The sequence below is a fragment of the Ogataea angusta genome, assembly GCF_019207475.1.
Source record: "Ogataea angusta isolate 61-244 chromosome Unknown 61-244_NODE_2_length_1002155_cov_89.706849, whole genome shotgun sequence".
Lineage (NCBI taxonomy): Eukaryota > Fungi > Ascomycota > Pichiomycetes > Pichiales > Pichiaceae > Ogataea > Ogataea angusta.
The window spans coordinates 742,279-756,831 of NW_025065216.1; the positions used below are offsets into that span (position 1 = coordinate 742,279).

At 44.9% G+C, this 14,553-nt stretch overlaps 8 protein-coding genes across 8 annotated transcripts; 7 read left to right on the forward strand and 1 right to left on the reverse strand.

The window, feature by feature from the left end:
- Positions 1-93: 93 nt before the first annotated feature.
- On the forward strand, positions 94-1,497 carry KL928_001269 (uncharacterized protein; the record flags this gene model as incomplete). Its single annotated transcript, XM_043201615.1, has 1 exon — positions 94-1,497. The coding sequence occupies one exon, from the start codon at positions 94-96 to the stop codon at positions 1,495-1,497; it is 1,404 nt and encodes a 467-aa protein (XP_043061728.1).
- A 146-nt stretch (positions 1,498-1,643) lies between these two features.
- Positions 1,644-3,455, forward strand: KL928_001270 (uncharacterized protein; the record flags this gene model as incomplete). The annotated part of the gene is made up of 1 exon (XM_043201617.1): positions 1,644-3,455. The coding sequence occupies one exon, from the start codon at positions 1,644-1,646 to the stop codon at positions 3,453-3,455; it is 1,812 nt and encodes a 603-aa protein (XP_043061729.1).
- A 403-nt stretch (positions 3,456-3,858) lies between these two features.
- KL928_001271 (uncharacterized protein) lies at positions 3,859-5,100 on the forward strand (the record flags this gene model as incomplete). The annotated part of the gene is made up of 1 exon (XM_043201618.1): positions 3,859-5,100. One exon carries the CDS (start codon positions 3,859-3,861, stop codon positions 5,098-5,100), a length of 1,242 nt encoding a protein of 413 aa, XP_043061730.1.
- A 39-nt stretch (positions 5,101-5,139) lies between these two features.
- On the forward strand, positions 5,140-8,394 carry KL928_001272 (uncharacterized protein; the record flags this gene model as incomplete). Its single annotated transcript, XM_043201619.1, has 1 exon — positions 5,140-8,394. The coding sequence occupies one exon, from the start codon at positions 5,140-5,142 to the stop codon at positions 8,392-8,394; it is 3,255 nt and encodes a 1,084-aa protein (XP_043061731.1).
- Positions 8,395-8,406: 12 nt separating this feature from the next.
- On the reverse strand, positions 8,407-9,993 carry KL928_001273 (uncharacterized protein; the record flags this gene model as incomplete). The annotated part of the gene is made up of 1 exon (XM_043201620.1): positions 8,407-9,993. One exon carries the CDS (start codon positions 9,991-9,993, stop codon positions 8,407-8,409), a length of 1,587 nt encoding a protein of 528 aa, XP_043061732.1.
- A 111-nt stretch (positions 9,994-10,104) lies between these two features.
- Positions 10,105-10,755, forward strand: KL928_001274 (uncharacterized protein; the record flags this gene model as incomplete). The annotated part of the gene is made up of 1 exon (XM_043201621.1): positions 10,105-10,755. One exon carries the CDS (start codon positions 10,105-10,107, stop codon positions 10,753-10,755), a length of 651 nt encoding a protein of 216 aa, XP_043061733.1.
- A 65-nt stretch (positions 10,756-10,820) lies between these two features.
- Positions 10,821-12,068, forward strand: KL928_001275 (uncharacterized protein; the record flags this gene model as incomplete). Its single annotated transcript, XM_043201622.1, has 1 exon — positions 10,821-12,068. One exon carries the CDS (start codon positions 10,821-10,823, stop codon positions 12,066-12,068), a length of 1,248 nt encoding a protein of 415 aa, XP_043061734.1.
- A 210-nt stretch (positions 12,069-12,278) lies between these two features.
- On the forward strand, positions 12,279-14,540 carry KL928_001276 (uncharacterized protein; the record flags this gene model as incomplete). The annotated part of the gene is made up of 1 exon (XM_043201623.1): positions 12,279-14,540. The coding sequence occupies one exon, from the start codon at positions 12,279-12,281 to the stop codon at positions 14,538-14,540; it is 2,262 nt and encodes a 753-aa protein (XP_043061735.1).
- Between the last annotated feature and the right edge of the window lie 13 nt (positions 14,541-14,553).

The following is a 14,553-nucleotide window of genomic DNA, read 5'->3' on the forward strand; positions in this document are numbered from 1 at the left end:
CAAGAAAAGAGTCAAAAGATTTTAGATTCAAATATCAACGAGGAAGGAAAAAAAAGTTACTTACCCGGTCCTTTGTATAATATAGTCTTTCATATGGGTCTTGCTGATAGTCTCTTGGCGGGCTATTCAAGTGAGGAAGAGGGCCATGAGTCTGATGTTGAACTCCAGGATGCCGATGATCAGCAGATCTCTTTTCAGCAGCTCATATCTGTACCAGATCTGAGTTCTATCACAGATATTAGGAAATACTCTCATAATTTACCAAGAGTTAACGACTTTGTGGAAAAGCTGCGATACTACGAGAAACAAGACTCAAAGATTGAGGACAGCCTGCTACAGCATGCGAACGATCTATTGGATGACCTGAACGAAGAGATCGGCAAGATATATTCCTTCATCACTGTCCACTATAAACCAGTCTGGCCCGAACTCGATGATTTGCTTCGAAATCCGTACAATTATGCTCGCACAGTGAGGATTGTGGGAGGTGATCCGTCGAAGCTTATTGATGCGCCGGAGCTTTTTGAGCAGTATCTTCGTAAAGACGAGATTCTCGGGCTCACGGTCTCTGCATCTGTTCTAAGACAATCAAGTCATAGCCATTATCTCGATCAGCACCACTTGAAACTAATTTCAGACGCCTGCGACCTTCTTCTCGAACTGGAAGGCGCTAGAACAGAGATCAAAAACCACGTTTCTCGCAGAGCCAAAAGTATAGCTCCAAACGTGACTGCCCTGGTAGGTCCCACGGTGGCTGCCCAATTTCTATCGGTGTACGGATTGGAGGGCCTTTGCAAAGTTCCATCATGTAATATACCGTCCATGGGAGTCAACAGGTCCTCGTTCATGAAAGGTACGGTAGGTACGAGGAACAAAGGATACTTGTACTACTGCGACCTTGTACAGTCGGTTCCAGAGGATCTCCGAGTGAAGGCTGTGCGTGGGGTGGCTGCAAAGCTAGTTCTGGCCGCTAGGGTTGACTTTTCAAATGCGGGCAAATCCGTTTCCGACGACTCGTTTGGAGTACAGACGAGACAGCAACTCAGTGAGCATCTGGACAAGCTGGCTAGTCCGCCGGATGCACAGCCAATCAAACCGCTGCCCAAGCCTGTTGACCAAAAGTCTAAGAAGCGGGCTGGACGCAGGTTCCGCAAACAGAAAGAAAAGATGGAAATGTCTGAGCTGGAGAAAGCCCAGAATAGAATGGCATTTGGCGAGCAAGAAGAAACGAAATATGACGCTTTTGGTGAAGAGATCGGCATGGGTATGATTGGAAAGCTTTCGGCGCGTGCCATCGCCAGTAGAAGTCGTCCTCGGCTGTCCAAGTCAGCTGCTTCCAAGCTTGAAAAGTTCTCTGGGAACAAACCGGCAGCTACGAGCAAAGTTGCACAGCTGCTTGACGACGAAAAGACTGCACGCAAGCGACAGTTGGAGTTGCCAGAAGATACAGGCCACGATAGGGCCAAGGTACAGAAGACGCTACCAGGAGCCACCTGAAAAAGTGCTTTGCCACCTCCTGCGCCACCAATTTTAGATCGCTCGACAAAATCCTAATTGGGATAACTGTAAACATTCAATTTTAAAAATGGGTAAACAAGTCCTCTTTGAGGTTTTGATCGTTCCAAGTATTTGCTCTTCCGTGAATGACACTTATTGGCGGTATTTTTAACAGAACCCCCAAGCCTGACAACAGCTATGTGGAGGACCTATCGCGGGACGTGGAGAGCCTGAATTTTGGGTCTCCTACTACCGTAAACCAACACGGCGCAGCCGACACTTCCTACGTTTCTTACATGTCGACTTCCAGCTCTCCAAACAGAAGTTTTGATCCTCAGGGGGTACAGCGGGTGCAGTACAACAAGGAGAACACTCCGCCAGCTACTCCTAGTAGAAACAATGTTCATCCACCGTTGCCAATGTACGGAACACCACGTTCTGCGGTTACTCAAATGCAGGTCACCCAGACTGCAAGACTGAATAGAGACTTCTATGTCAAGGCAAACAGTGCACAGACAAAGAGACTGGTGACTGTCTCACAGATGTATTTTTTGGACTATTATTGTGATATGTTTGACTACGTCATCAACAGAAGACACCGATTGAGCCAGGTCGAGGAAGCATTGCAAATGCTCCCACCCTCGGAAAGAGCGCAGCAATGGAAGAACTATGTTGGCAAAGAGCGGGCTTATTTGAGAAAAAGAAGAATCAAGCCGAAACACAAAGACTTCAACATCATCACGCAAGTTGGACAGGGAGGGTATGGACAAGTTTTCCTGGCAAGGAAGAAGGATACGAAAGAGATATGTGCTCTTAAGGTGCTGAGTAAAAAGCTTCTTACCAAAACCGATGAAACAAGACATGTTCTGACCGAGAGGGACATCTTGACCAACACTCGCTCCGAATGGCTCGTGAAACTCTATTATGCATTTCAGGATGCTGAGAGTGTGTACTTGGCCATGGAGTTCGTTCCAGGAGGAGATTTCCGTACTCTGTTGAACAACGCTGGATATTTAATTCCACAGCACGCAAGATTCTACATCAGTGAGATGTTTGCTGCGGTCAATTCTCTCCATGAGCTTGGATACACGCATAGAGACCTCAAGCCGGAGAATTTTCTAATTGATTCCAAGGGCCATGTCAAGCTGACCGATTTTGGTTTGGCTGCTGGATCTGTCTCAACAGATAGAATTGAAAGTATGAAACTCAGACTCAGTCAAGTGAAAAATCTTGAGTACAAGCCAAAGGAGCATACGGTCAAAGAAAGACAGCAGATGTACAAGTCATTGAGAAACAACGAGATCCACTTTGCACACTCGATTGTTGGCTCTCCTGATTACATGGCTCTTGAGGTGCTGGAAGGTAAGTCGTACGATTACACCATTGACTATTGGTCCCTGGGATGTATGTTGTTCGAGGCAATTGTTGGATATACCCCATTCTCAGGAAGCTCTTCGGATGAGACGTATAGCAATTTGAAGAGGTGGAAAGACTGTCTCAAAAGACCAAGATACGAAGACGGCAGATACGTTTTCAGCGACCGCACCTGGCAATTGATCACTCGTCTTATTGCATCTCCAAATGAAAGATTGCGCTCTTTCAAACAAATCATGTCTATGCCGTATTTTGCCGAAGTCAAATGGGATTCATTGAGGGATCGTGTGCCACCCTTTACACCTCAATTGGACGATGAAGAGGATGCGGGATATTTCGATGATTTCACTAATGAAAATGATATGGCTAAATACAAAGAAGTCATGGCCAAGCGTGCGAACGATGAGAAACTGAGTCACAACAGCGTGAAGACCGATCAAAAGAGCTTTGTGGGCTTCACTTTCAAGCACAAGGGAAATCCAAACCTGAACCCTAGTAACATTCTGTCACCGCTATTACTTAATGCTCAGAGTAGCTTTAGGGATTACCACGGATATAGTGAGCCATTTGGAACACTGTACTGATCGCAAGAAAATAAATAGGAAAAATATTATTTGGAGTTTCTGTTACATATCAGTTGTTGTAGGCCCCATATTTAAAGCACCGTCTTTTTTTTTCACCTGAAAAATAATTATCAATGAACCAATTTAATATTTGATGAATTCAGTCAAAATGTAAGTGCTCAAAGATTAGACTCTAACCTATAGACTCGCTATAAATCCGTCTCCGACGGATATTTCAAAAGCTGTGAGGATCTCGAACAATTTGCATAAGAAACACGGACCGTTTGATGGAATATTTTTTCTTGGGGATGTGACTACTGAAGACGGTTCTCTTCCTGAAGAGCTGGATGAGCCTGTTACATCAATTTTCCATTTTGAAGGAATCAGAAAGTATGAGGAAAACGAAAGGTCTAAACTCAAGCTCATGAAACAATGTGGAATTCTTCGCTTAGCTAGTGGTATTCGTGTTGGCTATGTATCTGGTAAATTGGATGACATTGAGTCTCACCTGGGAAAGGTTTTTGCAAATCAGCTCCTGGACATCCTTATAACTTACCAATGGCCGACTACCATTGCCAAAGAAGAGAAACTGTCTCTCGTGGGAGATTCTAGATTGAATGATCTGCTCGAATGGACTCGTCCTCGATATTGGTTCTGTGTCGGCTCTGAGAGAGGCAAATATTTTGAGCGATTACCATTTAAGTGGGAAGACGACCGTGTGACAAGATTCATCAGTCTGGGACAGCAAGGGACGCAAGATAAGTGGTACTATGCTTTCAACTTGAACCTTGATCCTCTAATGGATAAAGAGGGAGTGGTGAAATTTGGGGAGAAGCCACGAATTAGCCAAGAAGAAGCCCCTGTTGAAACCGATAATCGTAAAAGGAAGTTTGAAGGCTCTGAGGTGAAAGTTAAGCGAGAGAAGAAAATGGTTGCTCCCGAGAATTGTTTTTTCTGTGTCTCCAATGCTAAGGCTGAACTACACATGATCATATCTATTGCAAACTACTCTTACATGACTGTTGCTAAGGGGCCCTTAACTACGAGAGAAAAGTTGGGATTTTCAGGTCATGGCTTAATCATCCCAATTGGTCATTATCCCACATTTAGTATATACAGAGATGCTGAGGAGCCTGATAAGAAAGTTGAGGAGACCGAGTTGTTCAAGGAGGTCGAGCAATACCAGAAGTCCGTCGTCTCTATGTTTAGTTCTTTGGGCGACTACAGAGTGGTATTCTGGGAAATTTCTAGAGCAAACGCCATTCATCATCACATTCAATTCGTTCCCTTGGAAGCAAAACTTGAGGAGCATTTTGAGACACAGATGAAAAAACAGATTGCATATAATCAGAAAAAATATGGCTCCAATCTGGTCTACACCAAAGACATGGAATCTGAGAAGCTTTCCCAACTGATAAACAGCGGTGATTATATGCAGATTCGCATAGTTGGTCCAGCTTCTGAGACCAGGTACGTGTTTGAGCTGATCGAAGATAACGTGGATCTCCAGTTCCCGCGCAGAGTTCTGGCGTTTCTAATGAAGTTAGGCCGCAGAGTTATTTGGGATAAATGCAGAGAGACTTTGTTGGAGGAAGCGTCTCAAAAGGATGCGTTCCGGGAAAAGTTTCAGCCGTTTGATTTCTCCAAAGAAAAAAATAATTCATAAATAATTGGACGCGCTTTGTTCATGATCATTTAATAATATATGATAGAACGCATGGCACATGAGCCGAATACACAGGATCTGAACGATCTGCTTGATCTTCTACGCGCTTTGAATGAGCTCGGATCTCACCCCGATGTGGACTCAAGAAAACTGAGAGAAATTCGTATTCTCTGGCAGGTAATCTTGGGAATCGATGAACACCTCTTTGATCAGTTACACTACACGAATATGAGCTTGGAGATACGATCGCATCTTGGACGAACGAGCTTTCAATGTCTGAGCGGCAATGACCATCACACAGAGTTTTCGATGCAAAACGCTGTCGGTGATGTACTTTTGACCAAATCACTGATACGCTCCATTGAGGAGGAAACAGGGCCTCACTTGCAGCGAAACATCACACAGGAATTGAGCATGATAAACAAGATAAGGCTGGTCCTGTTTGATCTTGAAAACGTTGTCTCATGTCTCTCTACAAAATCACGTCTGGTGGACTGTGTGTCGCAAGCTTACGAGTATGAACTATACTACCATAGAAAAGCTGGACAGCTCTTAGAGGACACCAACAGTGATCTGATGAAAGAAGAAGAGTCCCTGGTACCACTCATGTTTGAAACAAACAACGAGTCCTTCAACACATGCTATAAACAGAGCCTGTTGATGTTGACGGCATCTGTCCCTTCGGGCGCTCCAGCACCTTCGAAAATCCAGAAAGCAGCAAGGCTGACGGTGGAAACTTTTATGAGCATCAACCGTATCAAGGTGATATATGATCTGCAGCTGGTCAGCGAGTATCATTTGCGCATCTTCAATATAATCAAATATCCTCTTCGCAACGCACAGAAAAGAGATATTCTCGAACGCAAAATTGACGACTATCTTTCGCTTAACCCGATCATTCCCATTCTGAAACCTATAATACGACAATTGATGCATGATGACCAACGCGATACGAACGATGAAGATGAGAATATCACAGAAATTTTGAACTTGTTGGAACGACTGCTGGCAAGATATCTGGAACGCGAAAAAGCACCTTTGTCTGTGAGGTGGTTCCCGCGTATATTTGGGAAATACATTGAATTGTTGAGAGAAGACGGACAGAATTTGAGCGAGGATATATACTACCAAGAGGTCAAGCGGGCCGCTCTCAAATGGGGCAAGAGGGAAATCACTCCCGAGTCTTTTGTTGAGGATCTCTTGGCTCTGTCTCTCATTCCAAGTTCAGAGACGTTTTCCTTTCGTGGACAGCTTTTACCGTCCGCGGCTATGCGATATGCTTTGGTGTATGTGAAAACCGAGGTTGAGCTCAAAAGCAAATATTTAAGACTCTGGTTTGATTCAATGACGTACGTGCGAACAGACCGTGAGCTTTTGAACATATGGAAGAAGTCGGTCACCTCAACTTTCCTTAAAAAATGGTACGACAAGAGCCAATTCTATCTAGTCAAGAATCAAGATGCATCTCAATTTCGAGACACACAACTTCTCAGGATCCAAATTCAAAAATGGGCCCAGAAAGTGGAAAGAAGAACACAAGTTCAACATAAAGCGGATGTGTTCGTTGTCTCCAAGATGTTTTCCAAATGGAAGCAGAAATTCGAACGCTTCAAAGGATACACTCGCCCCGACGGAAAGGAGTCTTTTTTCCTCAAGAAGAAATATTTCAAGCTTTGGAGGACGGCTTCACTGGCTCGTGGTTCAAAGCTATCAAAAATTAGCGATAAAATGACTCTTCAACTTATGTTAACCAGGTGGCAGCAGAAGTTCCGAAAACATCGCCAGCTGATATGGAAAGCTGACCAGGCTAGAAATATGCTCTTAAAGTCGCATTATTTCGATGTTTGGCATAGTGAATCAGCCCCAGGACTAGATAAAGCAAAAAGGTTGCAATGCTATGAAGACCGATTTATTCAAGCTAACTATTTCCACGGATGGGTGATGGCGTATAATCTTCATGTCTTAGAAGGTGAGCTATGCAGGAATAACAACCGGCACTTGACGCACTGGATATTTGAAAATTGGAAGCAATTTCATCGACACCAGAAAGTCTACAAACAGTATATTGAGGAAAGAAATGCCAGTCTCTTGGAGAGATACTTCAAGAAGTGGAATACAGCACATCGGCTGATTTCTGTTGCAGACGATTTCAGACGACAGGCTTTGCTACAAAAAGTTTTGGGTCATTGGAAACTGGTCCTTCAAGAGTCTAAAGTGTACCATCAGCTAGAGGCGATCATCTTGAAGGAATATATGCGAACATGGCGACTGCGCACGCGTGAGGCTGTGTTTTTGCAAGGTGCAGCCGACAGAGTGACGGAATTGACATTCGAGCGGTGGCACTCATTGGCTATCAGACGATCTGAACAGCAGCAGAAGGCCGAGAAGCTTCATTTGGTGTTCACCAAAAAATCGTTTTTAAGATTTTGGGTTTCTAAGCTGGTCCACTCCCATGATCTGCTCGTGCGCGCCGAGGTGTGGCGGTTAGAGCACGATAGAGAACATGAGAGGAGACAAATCTCCACAATAATGGTAGCTTGGATCAAAGCATTTGAAAATGCTCAAATAAAGAACTCAAATTTGCAAGCCAAGCTCGCAGACTACGAAAGGTCTCATTGCAAAGCCAAAATGCTCAAGCTCTGGAAGCAAAGGTGGGAAGATTACTATCAAGATGGCCAAGATGCGGAAAATTTCAGGACTCTGTCTCTGGAGACAAGAATGTTCAACAAGTGGCTCCGTGCCTATGATAGAATTTTGGAACTGAACGAGATTTGCGATCATCATTTGGAGGTGAGCAATGTCGATCTCCTTTCTCACATTGTGTCGCAGATGTCGCTCAAAGCGATCAAAATCCAGAATGATCTGCGAAATGCTGATCGTTTTAAGGAGAGATGGTCACGGAATAAAAAGAGAGTATTTTTTGATATGTGGAGGTTCAGCTACGAGGAAAAGAAAAATAACAGAGATGATGTTTTCGTGGACACGAATGAAGTCTCAGCGTCATCTCCGCTGGCACACCGCCGACGATTCAACGGAGCTGTTCCAGAGACGCCAGGAGTTGCTTTTGGCACGCCCGGACGGTGGCTGCGTACGCCTGCCATTGCACGGACAAATTCAATTCCTGCTACTGAGCGCGTTAGAAGAATGTACCTCGAGCAACGCCGTAGCCAGTATCGCCAGGTCAAGCAGAAATCACCAGAAAAAGGAGACATCTCGACGCCGACGCGCCGAGCCCGCGTCGAGCGAACATATCTGGACGAGGACAACGTATTCATACAACGCGACGAAATATAATTACATTATTACTTACTCTGTCACTTTGTAAATAGTAATTTTCGGAGAGTTAGGATCCTTTAAAATGATGAAGGTGTAGTCACTTTTTCCTCCATCAGCTTCAATGATGTCCAGGATGGATCTGACAATGGCCCAACCGTTTCCGAGGGACAAATTTATTTGAGCACTGAGACCAGATGGGTGGAATGTCAAGGCACCCGCGACGATGTGCTTCGTATTGTCTTTGGGATTTGCTCTAGACACAAAACCAATTTTCATGCTATCAATTCCAGCCAGGAGAGACTTTGTGGTCCATCTGGCGATCTTGTTGTTGTTCTTCTTGATTTCCTCAGCAAAAATAACACCTCTGGATCCGCTGAGCCTGTTCTTCCAGTCGTTGGATGGCGATGGAGCGTATTGGTTCAATGCGTTGATAGAGAGATACTTGTTCTGCTCCCTTGAGTAGGCGTCAATCTCAGTTCTCACAATAATGTCGAGTTCTCGCGAGTTATCACTGACAGAAGGAAGCAAAAACTTTCTGTACTTGTAGCCCTTGTTTAGCAGCGACTCGCTAGTAGTCTTAGACACAAACGGATTCTCAGGGTGTTCAAACTCCTGCACGGAAGAGTCCAAAGAGTTGGCCAAGAAGTTGTTGTTGATGAAGGTGGCTTCCAAAGACAAGTTTGAGGCGCTGTTCACGTCGGAGTCAGGGAGATCGATAGGGGCATTGTAACTATTTTCATCCACCTCCAATCTGTCGGTGTTTTCTCTCTTGTCGAAGTAGATGATCCCGTCTTTCTTGGTCACCTTGATGTCCCAGGAGTAACTCGATCTGGCAGCACACATCAGTTGAGAAAGAATCGAGTCTGTCACAAAAACGGATGCCTTCTTCTCGCTGGCAAGCTTTTGAATCACAGGGTCTTCTGAGGTAGTTGGGTTCAGAATCATCTTGTCGACAACACTTAATGCCTGCTGCTTGAAAGATTCAAATTTTTTCACGTAGCCGTGGACGCTTCCGTAAGACTCTAGATCTGTGCCTTCGCCGACTTCCAGATTCAATTTGGTGAGTTTGTTAAACTCAATTTCAGACACCGAGTGCCATTTGGTGTTCACCTTGAGAGATGGGTCTCTGACCTTGTCGTCCTTCTTGTATCTGTTGTTGAAGTTTCTATAATTAGGATTCATGTTGGCATTTGGATGACCTTGTTGAGGACGGGAAGGTTGATTTCTGGCGACGTTACCTGGCTTTCCTCCTGGCTTCTGGTTAGCGACCCTGTTTCTGCCCCGCAGAACGGTCTGTTGATTGGCAGGAATAGCGTTGCTGTTGTCCACCACACTGAACTCTTCCTCCTCTTCCTCAGCGCCAAAGAGCTTGGCTGCGGAAGCACCATAGGCATGATAGTGATCCTTGCGCTTTTGATTCTGGTTTTTCAGCTGCTGCTGCTTCATCTCGTCCTCCTTCGACTGTTGCCAGTCAGCAGCCTTTCCCAGTCTGTCGGCCTTGGAGAAAGGAGCGTAAGGAACACCACTAAATTGTAAGCTATCAGGAATCACGCTGGAAGGTCCCCATGCATCATTTGGGGACGAAAGCTTGGAGAAATCGAATGCTGGCACGGTCATGATCGATAAGTTGTGGAAATGAAAATTTTTGGAGCTTGATTTTATTTTGACCATCTCTGCACCACGCTGATACTTATTCAGTGGCGAAAAAAATACTTTCAGTTATACAATATGGACTCCATCTCTGTTGATGTGGGACAATTGAAGAAGGGCGAGGTCAGCCTCGGTACCTCAATTATGGCAGTGAAGTTCAAAGACGGTGTTATTTTGGGTGCGGACAGTAGAACTACCACGGGTTCTTACATTGCAAACAGAGTGACAGACAAACTGACACAGATTCACGATAAGATATGGTGTTGTCGGTCTGGATCGGCAGCAGATACTCAGGCAGTCGCGGATATAGTGAAATACCATCTGGAGATGTACAAGGCAAACAACGGAAGACCTCCAACAACCAAAATCGCCGCTTCGCTGTTCCAGGAACTGTGTTACGCAAATAAAGAAATGCTTACTGCAGGTATCATTTGTGCGGGCTACGATGAGAAAAATGGCGGTCAGGTCTACAGTATTCCACTAGGAGGGTCAATTCACAAGCACGAGTACGCAATTGCTGGTTCTGGTTCCGCCTTCATCTACGGTTATTGTAAGAAGAATTTTAAACAAGACATGACTAAAGATGAGACGGTATCATTTGTGAAGACGTCGCTTTCGCAAGCCATTAGATGGGACGGATCGTCTGGTGGAGTGATCCGTATGGTGGTGCTGACAAAGGATGGAATTGAACGACTAATCTTCTATCCTAGCGAGTATATAGATGCATAGCGTCGACGCGTCGGTACGACGCGAAAAAAAATATCTAGATAATACTCAACTATTATGATATCGATATGACCTCGCTGGCAAAGTCTCTTGAGGATGTGCTGCCTAAAGGCGAGCGATTTACTCTTGCGAACCTGCAAAGTATCCCGAAGCTCAGTAAGCCTGTAGTGCATCAGTCTGAGCGTCCACACACCGTGAAAACAGTTCATTTCATCGTTCTTTTCCACAACCAAACTCCAGTCCTTGCAACAGAGGTGTACGTATACTTGACAATTGCGAAGACTCTTAAGCGCACTATATATGTCTCAAAAGTGGACACGACAGGGCTGACCAAGGTGAAAGTGGGGAGCGTGGTACAAAGAATTCTGGAATGGCTACTCGAATATCCAATTACTCAATACCTGAGGGATCTGAAAGTGAAGCATACGTACAAGACTGTGCTCAAACCACACCCTCCATTTACCTCACCAATTCAGAGAGCCTTGCATATTTTAGTTGAACGAGCTAAAGGAGACAAAGACTACGGAATCCCTCAAATTGTTGAATCGGAAACCTACCAAGTGCCCCCTCGATTCTTGTCGCTCGCCAATTCTGACTATGAGACAGATCTGGTGCTATTTACTCGGGCAGAAAACCAGTATCTGTTTCCTAACTCAAATAAAAATAATGGTAAGCATATACTAGATGATGGAGCTTTGCTACAATGGTGGTTGAAATCTATCAATCGGAGCGTCAAAAAATCTTTCAGAAGTTCTCAGAAATACCTTGATATCCTTAACTCGGAGCCTCGCCAAATCAGCAGGTATTTTCCCGAGGACGACTGGAATATTGGTAGCATATATTACAGACCGGAAAGAGCTCACGAGCTGGCCGTCTACAACATTCCGCTTCTTCCTGATGATCCAAAGGGAAGGTTTTTGGAGCACCTGGTTGTGGAAAACCGCGCGAAAAAGGTATCTCTAGGTCAATTCTGGACCGAGCTGGCTATTAGACAGGAGTTCAGACTCGGCCGGGTAGTTGGACTTATTGGAGTCACAGGGACATGCAACGAGTCCGCATCGGGGCCTCTTAGTATGATGAAATGGAAAGATTTCGAAAATGCCAGAAAAGTGTTCACGGAGACTGATTACAGTGATTCTTCTGAGGTGGAAACCATATACAATAAAGTGGTAGAGTACGGTGCTGAATTGCAAGAAATGACAGGAAAACAAGACAAAGCAACTACTGCGTCTATTACAGAGTCACACAAGCGGCCTGTAACAGATTTGGGGATGCTGGTGAAGAGGAAGAAACCTACAACAAAACAATTGTCATGAGATAAGTAGCCTAAAAATATTACCCTCTCGATTTCTTTTTCGATTGGCCCTCTGTCAATAGTTTATTTCCAGCTGTGCATCAAATACCAGCAATTTACGCGTTTCTGTGGATCTCGTAGATTTGACAGTAACTGGCCAGCTTCCCATATACCCATACGTTAAGGAGTTTTATTAACAGCATCTTTGTGTGAATTGGTAACATTTGGCATCATGTCGGCATTGCAAGATCTAATTCCCACTGTCAACAAGTTGCAGGACATTGTGACTAACACCAACCTGACCGATTTGGACCTGCCCATCCTGACAGTCATTGGATCTCAGTCTGCTGGTAAATCGTCCGTTTTGGAGAACATCGTCGGCAAAGATTTCCTTCCTAGAGGCACCGGAATTGTTACCAGACGGCCCTTGATTTTGCAACTGATCAATATTAAAGAGGACGACCCTTTGGTGCATAGATCTGATTTTGAGGCAGACCAGGATCACGCGGAAGTCACCTTAGAAGATCATCTTAGAAATGCAGGCTCCAGTCAGGTCGAGCCTGCCGAATGGGGAGAGTTCTTGCATCTTCCTGGTAAGAGATTTTACAACTTCAACAACATCAGAAAAGAGATTGAAAACGAAACGTCCAGAATTGCAGGAAAGAACAAAGGAATCAGCAGAATACCGATCAATTTGAAGATCTACTCCCCCAAGGTCCTCAACTTGACCATGGTCGATCTTCCGGGCCTCACCAAAATTCCCATTGGCGACCAACCAACCGACATTGAGAAACAGATCAAGAATCTCATTTTGGAGTATATTTCCAAGCCAAACTCAATTATCCTAGCGGTTTCTCCAGCCAACGTGGATCTAGTGAATTCCGAATCGCTGAAGCTCGCCAGACAGGTCGACCCTCTTGGGAAGAGAACCATCGGTATTCTCTCCAAGCTTGACCTGATGGACCATGGCACAAACGCTCTTGACATTCTGACGGGCAAGGTTTATCCTCTGAAGCTAGGGTTCATTGGTGTGGTCAACCGGTCGCAGCAAGATATCTCTGTCAATAAGTCTCTAGACGAAAGTTTGAGAGCTGAAGAGGAGTTCTTCAAGTCCCATCCTGCCTACAAAAATATTGCGGCCAGATGTGGTACCGCATTTTTGGCCAGAACTTTGAACAAAACACTGATGCACCATATCAGAGACAGACTACCGGATATCAAAGCGAAACTCAATACTTTGATGGGCCAGACCGAGCAGGAGCTGGCCTCATATGGTGATCTCAATATTGTCTCAAAACAAAACAGAGGATCTCTCATATTGATGCTGATGAACAAATTTGCCAACAATTTCATAAGCTCCATCGAGGGTAACTCGAGCGAGATTAGCACCAAGGAGCTTTGTGGGGGTGCAAGAATTTATTATATTTATAACGAAGTGTTTGGAAATTCCCTCTTATCGATCAACCCTGTGTCGAACCTACCGGTCCAAGATATTAGAACTGCAATCAGAAATTCAACGGGCCCTAGACCCTCACTGTTTGTTCCTGAGCTGGCTTTCGACCTCCTGGTGAAGCCACAAATCAAGCTTCTCGAAAGTCCCTCCCACAGATGTGTGGAACTGGTGTATGAGGAGCTCATGAAAATTTGCCACAACTGTGGTTCTCAGGAGCTCAGCAGATACCCAAAGTTACAGACCAAACTGATCGAGACGGTATCTGATTTGCTGAGAGAAAGATTGGGCCCTACCACAAAGTATGTGGAAAGCCTGATAGAGATTCACAGAGCTTACATCAACACGAATCATCCAAATTTCGTGGGGGCAGCAGCTGCTATGTCTAGTGTCGTGGAAGAGAGACAGAGACAGAAGCAGAAACAAAAAAGCAAGGACCATGCTAAGTCGCCAAACGGGTCAGTGCCTCTTGAAAACGGCACTTCATCGCACAAAATTTCAGACGCTGAATCCAGGGCAGAGGAGTTGAGAGAGCTTGAGAAAAAATCTTCCAACACGTCCGCAAACGGTGACAAGGAGCTCTTTTTGAACTTCTTCTTTGGCAAGGACCAATCGCAGAATTCTTCCTCTCCACCTAGCCAGCCCCAACCTTTCCAATTCCCTAGTGAACCAGATGGTCTGCAATTCAACATACCTTCGAAGTCCCCTATAGAAAAGAAAATGGAGCATCTGAACATGAAGGAGGAGGAAGAGCTTTCTGAAAGAGAAGAGCTTGAATGCGAGCTGATCCGCAGATTGATCATCTCCTATTTCAGCATTGTGCGAGAGATGATCCAGGATCAAGTTCCTAAAGCTATCATGTGCCTGCTGGTCAACTTTTCAAAGGAGAGCGTCCAGAACACCCTTGTGCAAAAGCTGTACCGTGAGGAACTTTTCGATGAGCTGCTCTATGAAGACGAAAATCTGAGCCAGGAGAGAGAAAAATGTGAGAAACTACTGGCTACATACAGAGAGGCTGCGGCTATCATTAGCGAAGTTGTTTGATATGATTGCATTT